This window comes from Echeneis naucrates, chromosome 12 (assembly GCF_900963305.1).
Source record: "Echeneis naucrates chromosome 12, fEcheNa1.1, whole genome shotgun sequence".
Lineage (NCBI taxonomy): Eukaryota > Metazoa > Chordata > Actinopteri > Carangiformes > Echeneidae > Echeneis > Echeneis naucrates.
In genome coordinates, this window is record NC_042522.1 from 5,483,306 (window position 1) to 5,497,092 (window position 13,787).

The 13,787-nt window shown below is 38.6% G+C and overlaps 1 protein-coding gene across 1 annotated transcript in view; it reads left to right on the plus strand.

Annotated features, from left to right (window-relative positions):
* trabd2a (TraB domain containing 2A) overlaps positions 1 to 3,916 on the plus strand; it is a 51,709-nt gene extending 47,793 nt beyond the window's left edge. Inside the window, exon 7 of the mRNA XM_029516034.1 lies at positions 1,556 to 3,916. Within this exon, the coding sequence (XP_029371894.1) occupies positions 1,556 to 1,760 (205 nt within the window). The 3' untranslated portion in view covers positions 1,761 to 3,916. The remainder of the gene's footprint in view (positions 1 to 1,555) is intronic.
* Positions 3,917 to 13,787: the final 9,871 nt, after the last annotated feature.

The window sequence follows — 13,787 nt, forward strand, 5'->3', positions numbered from 1 at the left end:
CAGAGGAGGTTTGTGAGCGTTTGTGTATGTTATGTCTGCAGAAATGTTTTCTCTCTTTCTGACAGACCCTGTATTTTCCACAGAGAGGAAGCAGACTGTTTGTTTACGCATGTTGCAAAGTGGACGTGTTGCACATCTTTGTATATTTTAATGTCTGAAAAGGTAGTAAAGTGAAAACGGATGAGGCGGGGTCAGAGAAACAGAGGCGACTGAAGTGCCACAGATCACTGTTGTGTTTGATGCATGTCCCGCCGTGACGTGTCGCACACCGATTCCTTACACCTCTCCAGACCCTCAAACCTAAATAAACTTGCTTTATAACCTAAAAATTTACCTAAGACTTTCTCTGAAACCTTAGAGCTTGTCGCTGGTATCTCTGTTTTATGTGCCGGTTCTCTCATTTATCACTGACTTCAAGTGTTTTAGCAATCCTGTTTTAACTGGCACTTCACTCTCCAACGTTTTCCAACTTTTCCCAATGATCCCCCTAAGCATACTCCCAATTGTGTGCAGATAGAAGTAGTCAGGGTAAGGAATAATGATGGAAATTTAGGGCTTTCCTCGTCCTGAAATTATGAAATATGTACTTCTCGTTTTTCTTAACAATGCTTGTCAAAATATCCCTGAAAGTAAAACATAACTTAGTAAAATGGAAAGGCTGTCCTACAGTCACTTTTCTTTAATACTGTGTGTTGTAACACTGTGTCAAATTGCTGCTGCAGCCTGCTGCTATCTGGAGATCCTGAATTCAGGAACGTGTGTGTTTGTTTTGCCTGGCCTTGTCCCAGTCAAAACCACACCAGCACAGCAGGCTCGGCATCAAACAAGGAGAGCAGAAGTGATTTAATTGCCAGACTTGAAAAGAGTAGATAAAGACAGGAATAGAGACAGTCAAAAATGGGCAGAGAGAATGTGTGAGAGGAGAAGAAGAAAAATAAAGAAAGCAAAAACAGGCAGGCTGTTGGTAGATAGCCATGAGCTGATCAATGAGTTGCATGCTCAGGGGGTTTAAAGTCTCTGCTGATTGGCCCATGCTGTTTCAGGCGATTCTGCTGTCGAGAATTTTCCCTTTTTAGCTTTGATTATCATTAATATTTCCATTGTTTGCTTTGTGCACTGTCTGCACATTTTCTCCGGCAGTTGTGGATGGTATAGGGGCGTAGAAAGGCCCGTTCCTCTGCTTCCCTTCTATGCCAGAGAGTCCTGCTGTGGCTCAGCAGTGCAGAGATACTGTTGCATATATTCTAAAGTTAAGGAAGTGAGCCTGTAAATAAGAAGTTTAGAATGTGAGGAGGGTTTTGCATTATTACACACAAAAAAAAGGCTATATTCACAATCACCATAGTTTTAAAACAGCCAAATCACAATCAATATGTTGCAATGCTCAAAATCACAAGTGGCTCTTTCAATGTATTTATTTATTTATTTATTTTTTATGAATGAGGCAGATACATGTGCATTCATTATTAACTAGTAAAATGAGAATAGACACACTTTAGTTTGTTAGTTTGGATTTTTGAATTTTATTCTTTTGTCTTTTGTCTTGTTTCCACAGCACTGTGCTCCAGTCCCCGCCTCCCCCACTGGTTCGCATCATCAATGGCTATATCACAGTGCAGCCGCCTGACAGAGTCCACAGCCGCTACAACCACCACCACATATCATCAGCATCAGCCAACTCCTCCTCATTGTCTTTACTTGTTTTCCTCTGCTCGGTGCTCACCGTGACTCTACAAAAAGGCAACGTGTTCCTTAAGTAGAGCTTTGTTGGACTCTATCTAAACAGTCAACCTTCTTCAATATATTCTCTCACTTACTGGGTTGCATGCATCAGCTCAGGAGACCTTAGAGAGAGACTGCAAAGAGAGCAGTGATTCTCCAAGACTGTTCACAAAAAGCATGGAGAAAGGATGTGAAATCTACTCTAGCTGTCAGGTAACAGTACACTCCTTGGATATTAGGTTAGAAAAAGTCTGTAACTGGTAAATCATGTGAATAGAGCATGTCTCTTACCAATTGAGGTCCTGATGAGCATATAAATTCATGCGCTTTTTGGAAGACAAGGTTTCATAAGGCATTAGTTATTTTACATAAACAGCAGGAGCGAGTCCACAGAACAGCATGAAAGAAAACTGAAAGCTCTCAAACAGGAAGCCTTATCAAACATCTAAGAGACATTACACAACATCTCAGATCCCGCATGTATTAAAGCGTTAGATGAGACACTCACCTTTCAACATTCAGGACCTCTGAAGGAATGCGCTCCCACTGAAACAACTGCTCATGGACACAAGGACTTCATTAAAGGAAATGCTGAATATCAAATACCTTCAATGAGAAGAACTGGAACCATATGTCCTTTATCCATGTATATGTGTAAGTGTGTTTCTGCATGTGTGTGTGTGTGTGTGTGAGAGAGAGAGAGAGAGAGACAAAGCCTATCAGCTCTTAAACCCCGTGGCCTTACAAACAGGTGTTCTTCTTCAGGACTTAATATATTCTTCCATTTTAGAAGAATGCATAAAAGGGGGGAAAATTGTACATATTGTGTCTAAATATTATAGATGTATTTTAGAATTATTAAAAAAGATAAGAAAATTATCAAAATGTTGTTGTTGTATGTATAAATATATAAATAGATGTGCAGTATATTTTTGAAAAGAAATCTGGAACTAACCACAGCAGCCCACATCGTGTGTCTCACTGTAATGGGGCAGATGTTTGTGTTGTATGATACTGTATGTATCAGTGTTATCACTCGCTTTGCTCTGTGTGTCTGCTGAAAAGATTCATGTTAATGTGTGTTTGTGTTATTTGACATAGAGCCCATTTGATTAATTTATTTAACTACCATAGATTTGCTGTAGACCATAAGAAATATTTCCTGTTTTTTTTTTTTCTTTTGCCTTTTTTATTGTTTTTGTTTGTTTGTTTGTTTGTTTGTTTTTTTGTCACCATGATGCCCCAATATTTTTCAGGTATAATATCAAATTCATATGATGGTAAGAATGCGAAATACACAACTGTGTCTACACAGGTAGACCACATGCAGCATAGTGCTTAAAGCCTTTTCACATTTCATGTATGGCATGAGATATTTGTAATAGTATTACTGTGACAACAATAAAATATTTATCTAGATTCAAATCCTCCTTTCGCGCTCGTGTTTGGTTTCAAAGTAGATCAGAGAGACCTGCATTACTAAAAACAGGTTTATGCTCATTTAATTGCAGCATATGTTTTGGATGATGGTCTACTTGAGGATTTTGAGGTGAGATCTTGTAACAATGTAGTTCTAAGACTTTCATTATTTAAATTTCTTCTGTATTTCTATTTCATTTGTTTAAATTTAGCATTCATCAGTATTAGCAGATACAATTTAGATTAAGGTTATGCTACTCAGTGCTCTTTACTTGGCTAAGGGCAAAAATCAGGGACATCACGTTAGTACAAAATTATATTTACATTTTCAAAATTTGTTGACTGCCTAAATATACCGCCTGTTAATACTTTACTATTATAATAAGACAAACATTCAGTTTATCTAACGTTTCTGACCAAATATACAACTTAAGTATCATATTCTATGGGGGATATATACTGCACATTCATGATATGAGTCAGAGGAAACATGAGAAATTCATCTTTTCCTTACCAACATGAGTGCTGATTGTATAAATCCTATATACTGCTATGTAAAACAGTCAGTTTTACATTCGCCACCTTTTCGCAGTGTGTGTAGCCTCTTGCTCAAGGAGGGACAATCGTGCAGCTGAGACTTTCGTGTATATCAGTGTGTGGCAGACATAAGTTCACTCACCTGCCATTTGAAGTAGCCACACCCTCATTTATGAGGACCTTTAGGCCAAATGTAACCAGATGAATAGTATAAAAATGTACTCACCGTGCAGTTGTCATGAAACTGAAAATTAGTTACAGAGATATTTTTTTTGTACCAAGACGAAACATGTCCATGTCCGCTATAAAGCTGTCCCTTTTAATAAAAGAAATCTCTGAGCATTGAGTCATTTTTGGAGTTGGTCTCAAGCCACTATTTGAACAATTGTAGTTTTTGGCACTTCCATGTTGGCTTCATTTTTCAGTTTAATTTTTACAGTAAGGTTTTCTTCTTTTGTAGAAAAGCACTTAATGCTCTGCATCATTTTACCTTTGTAATTTGACTCAAGTTTTGTGTGTCAAGGTTGTGTGTTTCTGGCTGCCGTGAACATGAGTTCACCCACCCAAACACACACACGTTGCCCCCCTGCCCTGACCTTGAGCTCATGGCATGTTTATGTGAGGTTAATGTGCTGTGATAAGGCTGCTATTAGACGCTGTTTGATGTGTGCATGTGGTCTGCCGCAAACAAGGCAGCTGCTTTGCCAGCGTCCGTCGTTCCAGCAGGAAACAAACAGGAAACCAGAGCTAACAGATTCCTCAGATGTACGGGAAATGAGAGCTAATTGATTTGTTATGTCAACAGGAAAAGAAAGCTAATTGACTTGTTATTTTGTGCTTTGATTTAGGAGATGCTGTTTGCAAGACGAGGTCACAGAGGGCTGTGCGTGAATGATGGGCACAAGCAATATTAAGACAGGAAATGCAAAAGATTTATAGGTATACATAAATGATTCAATACACAAAGATGGAATTGACTAATTTCCCTCAAAATCCTGAAAACATTTCATGTTTTTTGCACTAACTAGAGACTGCAATTACTTTGTAAAACCAATAGCTACATGCTGAGTCCAAGCAGCTTCTTTGGTGAAAACAGATCTGGGAACTGCTGTAAAATCACTAATTCATTTTGATGGTGAAAGGCGATACTTTGCAGAGGTAAACCGTTGCACCGTGCACCAAATAACTGCTGGAATACACAGACCATCCCAGAATGATGATGTTGAGTTCTAACAACATCTTTTTTTTTTTTTTTTTTTTGTCCTTCTCAACTTTTCCACCCGATTTAACAGATAGCAAACTTTTTCTGTTGATATCGTTACATAGATTTGCAACTGATTAGCCGTCTTTTTCATTTTGGGGTTGTATGCAATGTAGGAAATGTCGAGAGAGAAAAAATCCGACTTCATAACTGTAACCAATGCACAAGAACATTCGATTCACGTAATGTTAAAAACAATATAGGGCTAAAAACCATATCTTTCCTCTGCTCCATGTAACACAGCACTTTCAAAACAATCAACCATGTAAGTCACCGAGCCTTTCCATAGAAGAATAAACAAACAAAGGTGCAGGTCACTTCTCTAATTGCCTCCCGTTGAGTGCTTTTGCTGACAGACGTTCCAGGTCATTTACCGTCAGAAACTCTGCATGAAGCATGGTGTGACTTCCAGAAGTCAAACCGAGAGCTTTAGGAGTGATCATCATCATCATAGAATCATTATTGCATAATTTCTTGTCTATAATAATTTCTGGAGGAAAAGGAGCGAAAAGATTATATTTTAGTCGATTTCCAGGTGCATGCGTCTATGAACGTAACAGATGTGAATGAGCTGGAGGATAGTAGGCCTATTTCAAATAAAGTCATCTGAATCATCATTAAGTCTAAGTAATGAAGTCATTTATTATGAAATAGTGACATGGACTGAAATACACTAAAGCCACACATATATGCAAAAACTACGATTGAGGCATTATCTGTTTCGGGCACTGAAATCTGCTCCATCATATAATATACACCGTTTTGCTAAAGGTTGGACTTTTTTGTTGTTGTTGTTGTTGTTGTTGCTCTTTTTGCTTATAATGTCCATTCATTCATCACATTATGAAAGAAAATGCTTTTCAACAGACATCTACCTCTACAATCAAATAAGAATATGGGTCTTAAAAAAACATGCCACACTAGACTGGAGGTGGGGTTGCCAGATTGGACAAAGTAAACCTGTAAGAATTGAAAGCAGATGTCCATGCAGACGTCTGTTTCCTGTGGAGTGCATAACTGGGTAAAAAAAATAATAAAAAAAAAAAAAGTCAGAACATGGCACAGATAATTCATTGGTAGTTTTCAATAAAATGTGTTATGGTAATAATTCTACAATCTGTTGTTGTTTATTGGCCCTTTGCTAAAAAATATCAAGTTTCCTGTTACAGGTTTAAAAAATTACACCTCAGGAGGCCCGGTTGCATTGAAGATAGAATTAGTAGAGTCAGAATGACTGATTTTATTTCTTTTCATCGTTCCCTATTTCAAAAACTCCTCAATAAAACAAACCGTTAAATTCCAAGCATAAATTTTTAAATATTTTCTGTAACTTCCTTTACTACGTGACTTTGACTTCTTATCCCGTTTTTGAGTTAATCCATATTAATGAGTAATTCTGTCCGTTTCACAATAAGGGCACGGATTTAGTATCGTTTTCTCAGTTATGTGTTTACTGTCATCCAGTCATCAGCCAGTCCCACTTTTCACCACAAGGTCAAATAATTTCTCCACTGGTAAAACAAACACAGCCAGTTATTGTTTATCTGATCTAGCTTTGTTCAATCATCTTATGCGTACAGAATATGTCTCACTGTGGTTCTTATCACTGCATCAATCTATGTGTTAAATCAATGTGTTAACTGCCACCGATGATAGAAGTACAGTGCTGACTGAGCCCTCAGCATGTTTATATAATAAATCTCCTAATGGTTACACACAGTATAATATGTTATTTGTGTTTGGTGGGCCTTTGACAAATGAGAAATTACTGGATAAGCAAGAGGGGTTGTCTATATTAGATAGTCTGTCATTTTAACAACGCAGAGAGCAGCATGTGAGGTGGTGCAGCCTCCGTTTCTCCGTTTCATTTATTCTATATTTTGGTACCTCTGCTGAGGAAGTGAAGTCTTGGGCATGCAGGAACGAGGAATGGGGCATCAAATTTTGGGCCAGAGCCACATTTAAATAGTTTCACCTTGTTTGATGGAGTTCACTGTTGATTTTATCAGGACAGTTGCTCTTAAAAGCTTAAGCGCTTGACACCATTTGGGGCCTTAAACCCAAATGTTACATCCCGTGTTGTGTGTGTTTCTGCCATTTCAAGTGGGTAATCTATAGGCTTGAGTTGGATTGAACTTTGTCTGTGCCCACAGAAGGACTCGAAACTTAAGGAACTTATTAGTCTCAGTGAATTCAAAGCATTTGGAAGGACAATGGAAGATGCATAAATTGGAAATATTCAGGGCTTTCATTATCCTGATTGCAGGAGTCTGGGCATCTGTTTCTCCTCCCTTGGTTAACCCCACTTCACTTTTCTTCTGGATGATCATTACAACTATCATCAGAAGGAACATAAACCTACCTGCTCTAAATATTTGAATTAGAATTGCACTAGCGGCTTACACTTGAGGGTCTATGGGTGTCCTACTAAAGAGTGACATTCTATTTCACAGCAAACAATGGTGAGAAATTTGATTGCCCGTAATATTAGATCAGTACAGAACGTACACAGACCACACAGGTCCTGGCAGTGAACATGAAGTGGCCTAGTGGGATGTAAATAGTACCTGGACTGGCACCTTTTAGTAGCACTTGTAACAGTTCTTTTCTCTGTAGAATGAGTAGAATAAAAACAGAAACTCCAATAAGAGTTAGAATACAGTCTGCAAATGAAATCCAACTTTGTACCTGTGGGTGCTTCATAAAAAGTCAACCATGTGCACATGCCTTACTATAATGACATTTACTTTGCAACTCCATCCATCCATCCATTCCATTACTGTCACTGCCATTTTCTCTTTGCTTCTGTCATAATATCCTCAGCCGCTAGATGTTGCCCATCAAGGAAATGTAACTGTAACTCTTAATAACCAGCAGCACAAATGTTCTGTGGTAAACAAATTCATCTTTTGAATTTTATTTTATTATTATTATTATTTTTTTTTAATAATTATGTGCTGATCAAGATAAATTTTTTCCCTGAGTCCTAAAAAAATGTATTAATCAAATAATGTATTTAGGATTCAGGAATTATTGAAGCAGCTGCGTCACCTGTGTACATTTAAATCAAGATTTTATCTCCTAGGAGCTTTGGAGCAAAAACATTGTCCGTACCTCTCTTTCCCTCTCAGGGTCGGTCTGCCTGTGATTGTCAGCTTATAAACAAATGAATTCTTTTTTTGCTGGTGCTACACCACAGGGTGTCACTCAGTTACAGCCCAGGTCAATGGATCCCATTCATGGGAACAGATTTTTGAGGAGTGTTATTGATAGAGGGAAGCCCACACTGGGAGCTCGAACTTGGAGTCATCACACACACACACACACACACACACACACACACACACACACACACATATTCACTGTTTTCACTAGACACAAGCACGCACACAAGCACAGTAAATGTTAATGCAGTCCAACTGGACTGGTGAGTGGGTTTGGTTCATATCCATTTTCACTATGACCATTTAACTAAAACTTACCCCCCTCAGTAGTTCTCAGATTCAGCCCCAGGAATGTGAGCTTAGGGTCAACACAGTCACTGGGAGGGGGCGAGCTAAAGCTGAAAGGTCATGATGACTCTGAGGTGTGGAGTTTACTGCTTTCCTCTCACTGTTCTGTGTGTTTGTCACGTATGTTTCGAGCGCTGCAATGTTTCAGTTAACACTTTTATCCCAAGTTAGAGTTAGGATATTATGCCAAAGTTGAATGTTAAATGTAGTCTGTCAGTAGAAAATCTAGATGGGTGCTTATGTGTTTGCGTTAAGCGATATTAGCTGTTGACAGTTGTACTTAAAATGGCTTAGAGGAGACCTTGCTTGGTGTTGTAGCTTATTTTTGATATCTTAGCTGTTGGCAAGCTGACTGTTGTTCCCTCTTACCCTGACAGGGCTGCTTCAGTTCACCGATTAGATTAGTTTGGTCTAGACCTGCTCTATATGTAAAGTGCCCTCATATAACTTTGGTTTGGTGCTATATAAATCCACTTGATTTTATTTAGTAAACTGGAAATGGCATCAAATCAAGGAATGGGGGATTCTGTTTTCTTATATATTCTATTCCACTTTAATAAGGAGAAATAAAGATATAGCCGTTTTATTAATATGTTAAATAAACCAGCAGCTTAAAGTTGTGATCTCCTGAGAGTCCCCAGTGGTTATGTTAATCACACTGCATTGTAATGCTGCCCTCTGCCTGTGAGCTAAGGTACTGTGTCTCAGTTAATGGATAACCTCCCCATCATTGCCCTTGACAGGGAAAACATTTGTTTACTCTTCATTCCAACCTAGGCAGCAGATGACAGCCACAAGATTCAGTCCTTCAGATGGGAGAGTCAGCTTGTGTTGCATTTTGTTGTGCAGATGTTTACAGCTGCGTAGCCCGCCGCGTGTTTCTAGGCAACGGATTTCACAGACTGTGAACTGCAGTCATAGCCCAAGCCAAGAGAACATCCTGAATATTTGGGAGCTAATAGATGTATGAGAAAAAAAAAAAAAAAAAAAAAAAAAATATATATATATATATATGTAAAAGACGTATGTTTTGCCCACATGAAACTGGAAACTCAATTATTTCTAATATAAAAATGGTTTTAAATGGACCAGTAAATGTGGCTACACAGGAAGGCCTTCGTTATTACAAGCCTTACATTGGTACATTTCATGGTCTGCTGTGTTGCTGAATTTTCGGTTTATCTTTCAGTTATACAGCAGATGCTGCATCAAAGAAAAAAGAAAAAACAATAAAGAAAAGGTCGATGATGAGGTTGGTAATGTTGATGACTGTGAAATGAAACTATATCAATCTATAATCTCCAGCTGCGTGATGCTAAACATTCCCAAAGGACAGGAAAGTCAAAACCTCGTGTAGCTCTGGCACGGAGACAAAATAGCGTGTCGCTTTACACAGCTTGGAAAAACATCTGTGCTGTGTGGACGGACATTTGGAGTAGAGTTGGTGCTCTCTTCACCCTGTTTACTGTTTAAACAGAACTCTAACAAAAGCTTGCTGCCCACATGTAAACATAATCTTCAAAACTGTATTTTTGGTGCATTATTTTGTGCACAGTGTCCCAAGGCTCTGCAGCACGCCGAGTACTTCTGCATCATATTTTAATATGGGAGCATTAACCTGGACTTTATTTCCTGCTCTGAAAAAATTACTTGTAGAAATGAGATCATAAAAGGCGATAGCACAACTTGTCGTCATGAAGGATTCCAGGGCCCTGAAACGGGTACGATTAAACATAGCACAACCTCGTTTATGCTTTCCCTGTGCCTTCCAGCATTATGAGTGGAGAGAAAGGACAGTCCCAACTAACGTAACACAACAAAAGAGCGACACTTTTTTCAATGTTTCGAAAAGGCAGAACAGGGCGGTCAGTTAGAGAGTGACACCTCCCTGAAGTTGCCTGATAAACAGCACAGATAATAGACGGTTGATCGTTCACAACAAATACTAGAGTGACAACCTTGTGTTTGTTAAAAGGTTTAGGGCATCATTAAAAATGTATTTATTTTTCTGATTAGGCTTATGTGAAGTGAATGCTTTATTCTCGCTGACCTTGGCAGCAAAAAAAAAATAAAAAAATCATTAATCCAACTTTAAATGGTATAGATGAGATACTGGTGTGTTTGTCTCCTTTATCTATTTTTCTTCATATTTCTTGGATTTTTGTATGGACATTTTCTGCTGCTGCAGTGAGTTTTTCCACAGGAATCGTTAAAATCTGAGCATTTTCTTTAAAGAGGACATTGACATATTTGATTAGATTAAATGCTAGTGCTGCATACAGTCCTCAGCACTATATAGCATATGGATTAGGTTTGGAAGATGCAGGAGATTACTAGGAATGACTTTAACCTTGGGGGAGTAAAATAGTTTCAACCTTCAGCAGATAGGCCATTTTTTCATTACTACAGAGGAACCATAATAAGTCCGAAAAGATACTGCATCCACCAAGACCAATCAAGAGTGTGTGGACTTCATAAAACACTGAAATGACTTGTGTTCAGTGCTTTCTTTGGCGCCTTGAGTGGAATTGATGAGGAAAAGTTAACAGGACTCCACTCTAAGAACATCTATGTTGTCTAATTGGATCCACATGAATACATACAGTACAGGCCAAATGTTTTGGACACACTTTCCTATTCATTTCAATGAGAAGGTGTGTCCAAACGTTTGGCTTAATTCGCCCATGATATAGATGTACTGAAATAAACACAATGTGTAATCTGCCCCAACCCCTTCCACTTAAGTGATGAATGATTATTATGATTATTAATTGCTTTTCTTTGTATTTTACTACCTATTCTGTATTTATCTGATTTGATACATGACTGGAAAACAAACCACATCGTATTGATGTAAAGTATTGATGTAAAGTATTGATGTAAACATCAAAGCTTGAATCATTTGCACTGCTGCTTCCTTATTAATTTTCACCTTTGTTGAAGCATGAAAAATGCTGATTAGCCTGTTAGCTCAAAACAAAGGACTGGGATCTGGGTCTTAGATGTGAGGCTTTTTGATTTTACCAGCATCCTCATTCATCCCTCTCACTTGAAATGCACTACGAGAAAGAGACTACAGACGTGGGCCTTGAAAACAAATCAAAGAGCATTATGTTTTGCTCTGATTTACTGAAGTTAAAATGTCAGCATAATCCTCTAATGTTCTCTCGGTCTGTCCTTTTCCCTTCACGTCCATCCCGACAACGTTTATCTTGGCTCTCCAATAAAAACACGCAGCAACACTCATGCCAACGCACACGGCCTTCTCCTTTTTGCTATCCCCCCGCACCTGCAACCATGGCTTGCAATGATGCTGCAGTGGCATTTTTTAAATGAGTATCTATTAAAATGCCATTATATGAAACAGGGAGTGATGTTGTTCTTGGCAGGAGTTTATTGGAAAGTAAGTGTAAACTCCCACACATGGATCACCTCATTAGCCCAGCGGATATTTACAGTCCTGCAATAAAGAGGCATAACCTGGGATTGAGGTCCAGCTTGTCTTGATCGTATCTCAGATGATAAGACCAACCGCTTTTCATATCCACACAGATAATTGGACCAACTGGATCCGTTAATAGCCCCTATTAATCCAGGGTTGCAGCCATTTGTTCAACACCCCACACATACTTGCCTGTTTCAACAGTCATAGCTGGAAATGCTAACCACCAGCAGCCTTGGTCAAGGGCGCTCCGGGCTCTTTCGTCAATCGGAGGCTTTAGTTATTTACTGAAAGCAAACTGAAGGTTCGTCTCAGAAAGAGAAAGGAGCAAATTTCTATGCTGGGAGAATGTTTTCACCACTCCTGTCCCCAAGACAAGCCCCTGGGCCCTCATTTATGAATGTGGCGTACATCACTTTCCATGCAAAGGTCGCGATCTGTAAAAAACAGACTTGACGGGAGAATGTGCGCACCTCTAAGCAACCTGACGGGCACAATGATATAAATACAAATCCAAAGCAACCAAAGAAGCTTCACAGGTAGAAAAATCAGAATGACTGCATAAATTCATCATAACTCTGACCCATGGCATTTGGGCGTATGTACACTTTTACTAAGTATCCTACGCACAGTTTTCTAAATGACGACCCTGGTCTGTAAATCCAAGAGACTGCGGAGGAGTGTAATAACCACAACGATGGAGCAGTTAATGTATTTGTTTTGTTTGTGCTACTGTTAAATCAGCAATTAAGACTAGTGAACCCAAAAATGCTACCATAAAAAATGAAGATGTGCTCCTTTTATTGACCTCCATTTATTAGTAATGTTTTGATCAACTAAATAGAAGTGCAACACTAATGGTGGAAAAAGTCTCATTCACTATGTTTCCCCCCTTGATGTTCATTTAAATATGGTCTCTGGAAAGAAAAAAATGGAAAAAGGAAGTTGATCACATTGAATACAACATAATATAATATATTATGATGAGCAACAAGATAAGGATAGATTGTCATAAAAATTGTGTATGAAAGGTGAAAGGATATGTTTGTGATCCTAACCCGTGTCTGAAAAAGAACATTTTCAGTTCAATTTGAAATAATGTGCCCAGATACCAGTAATGTGAACTTCAAGTTAGCAGTGAATGGGGCTGAGTGAAGCAGCAGCATGCACTGAGGACCAGGGACTCAGAAGCTCACTCGGGAAAACGAAGGAATGTAAAATCAGAGGTTGAAAAGTGAAATTGATTTTATTGCCCAGAATGTGAACTGCTACAAGAAAAAAAAGACACAAGAGGGGAAAAAGGGCCGGTGTGTTCTGCTCAAAATAATAAAGAAAGCGTACAAAAAGGAAATTCCCAACTGGAGCTACGAGACCACCTGAGACAAAGAGGTCACTTTGAAAGGGACAGAAACTGCAGAAAGGGACAACATGCATACACACCTATAAACATACACATACAGGGCTGAAACAGGGTAAGCACATGGATAATTCAGAGGTTTTTGCCATTACTCCTTGGAAAAAGCACACAATTTGTATTCTAGTCAGAATTCCAATCCACTGGACAAATATTCATTAAGCATGCTACATTTCCCAAAGTATACATTATGACTTCATTGCAAACATTAAACGAAGCACTTTGTCTGAAGCTAGATTTTTTTTCAAAGTTTTGCCTTTGTGTTACTTTAGCTGAGCACAATATTGTTTATTAAATTGTCTGTCACTCCAGTTAACTGCATGGTGTGCGACTCAGATTGTGGAGTAGCGGGCGTCGTGCAGGGCTCAAGTGTTAAAGTCTCTCTGCCATAACCTTTCTGGAGACATTTCAGCTCTTTCCTTTAGGATGAATCCATCAACTCTTTTTTTTTTTAAAGAAAAAGGAAGGTGAAAGAAGAGT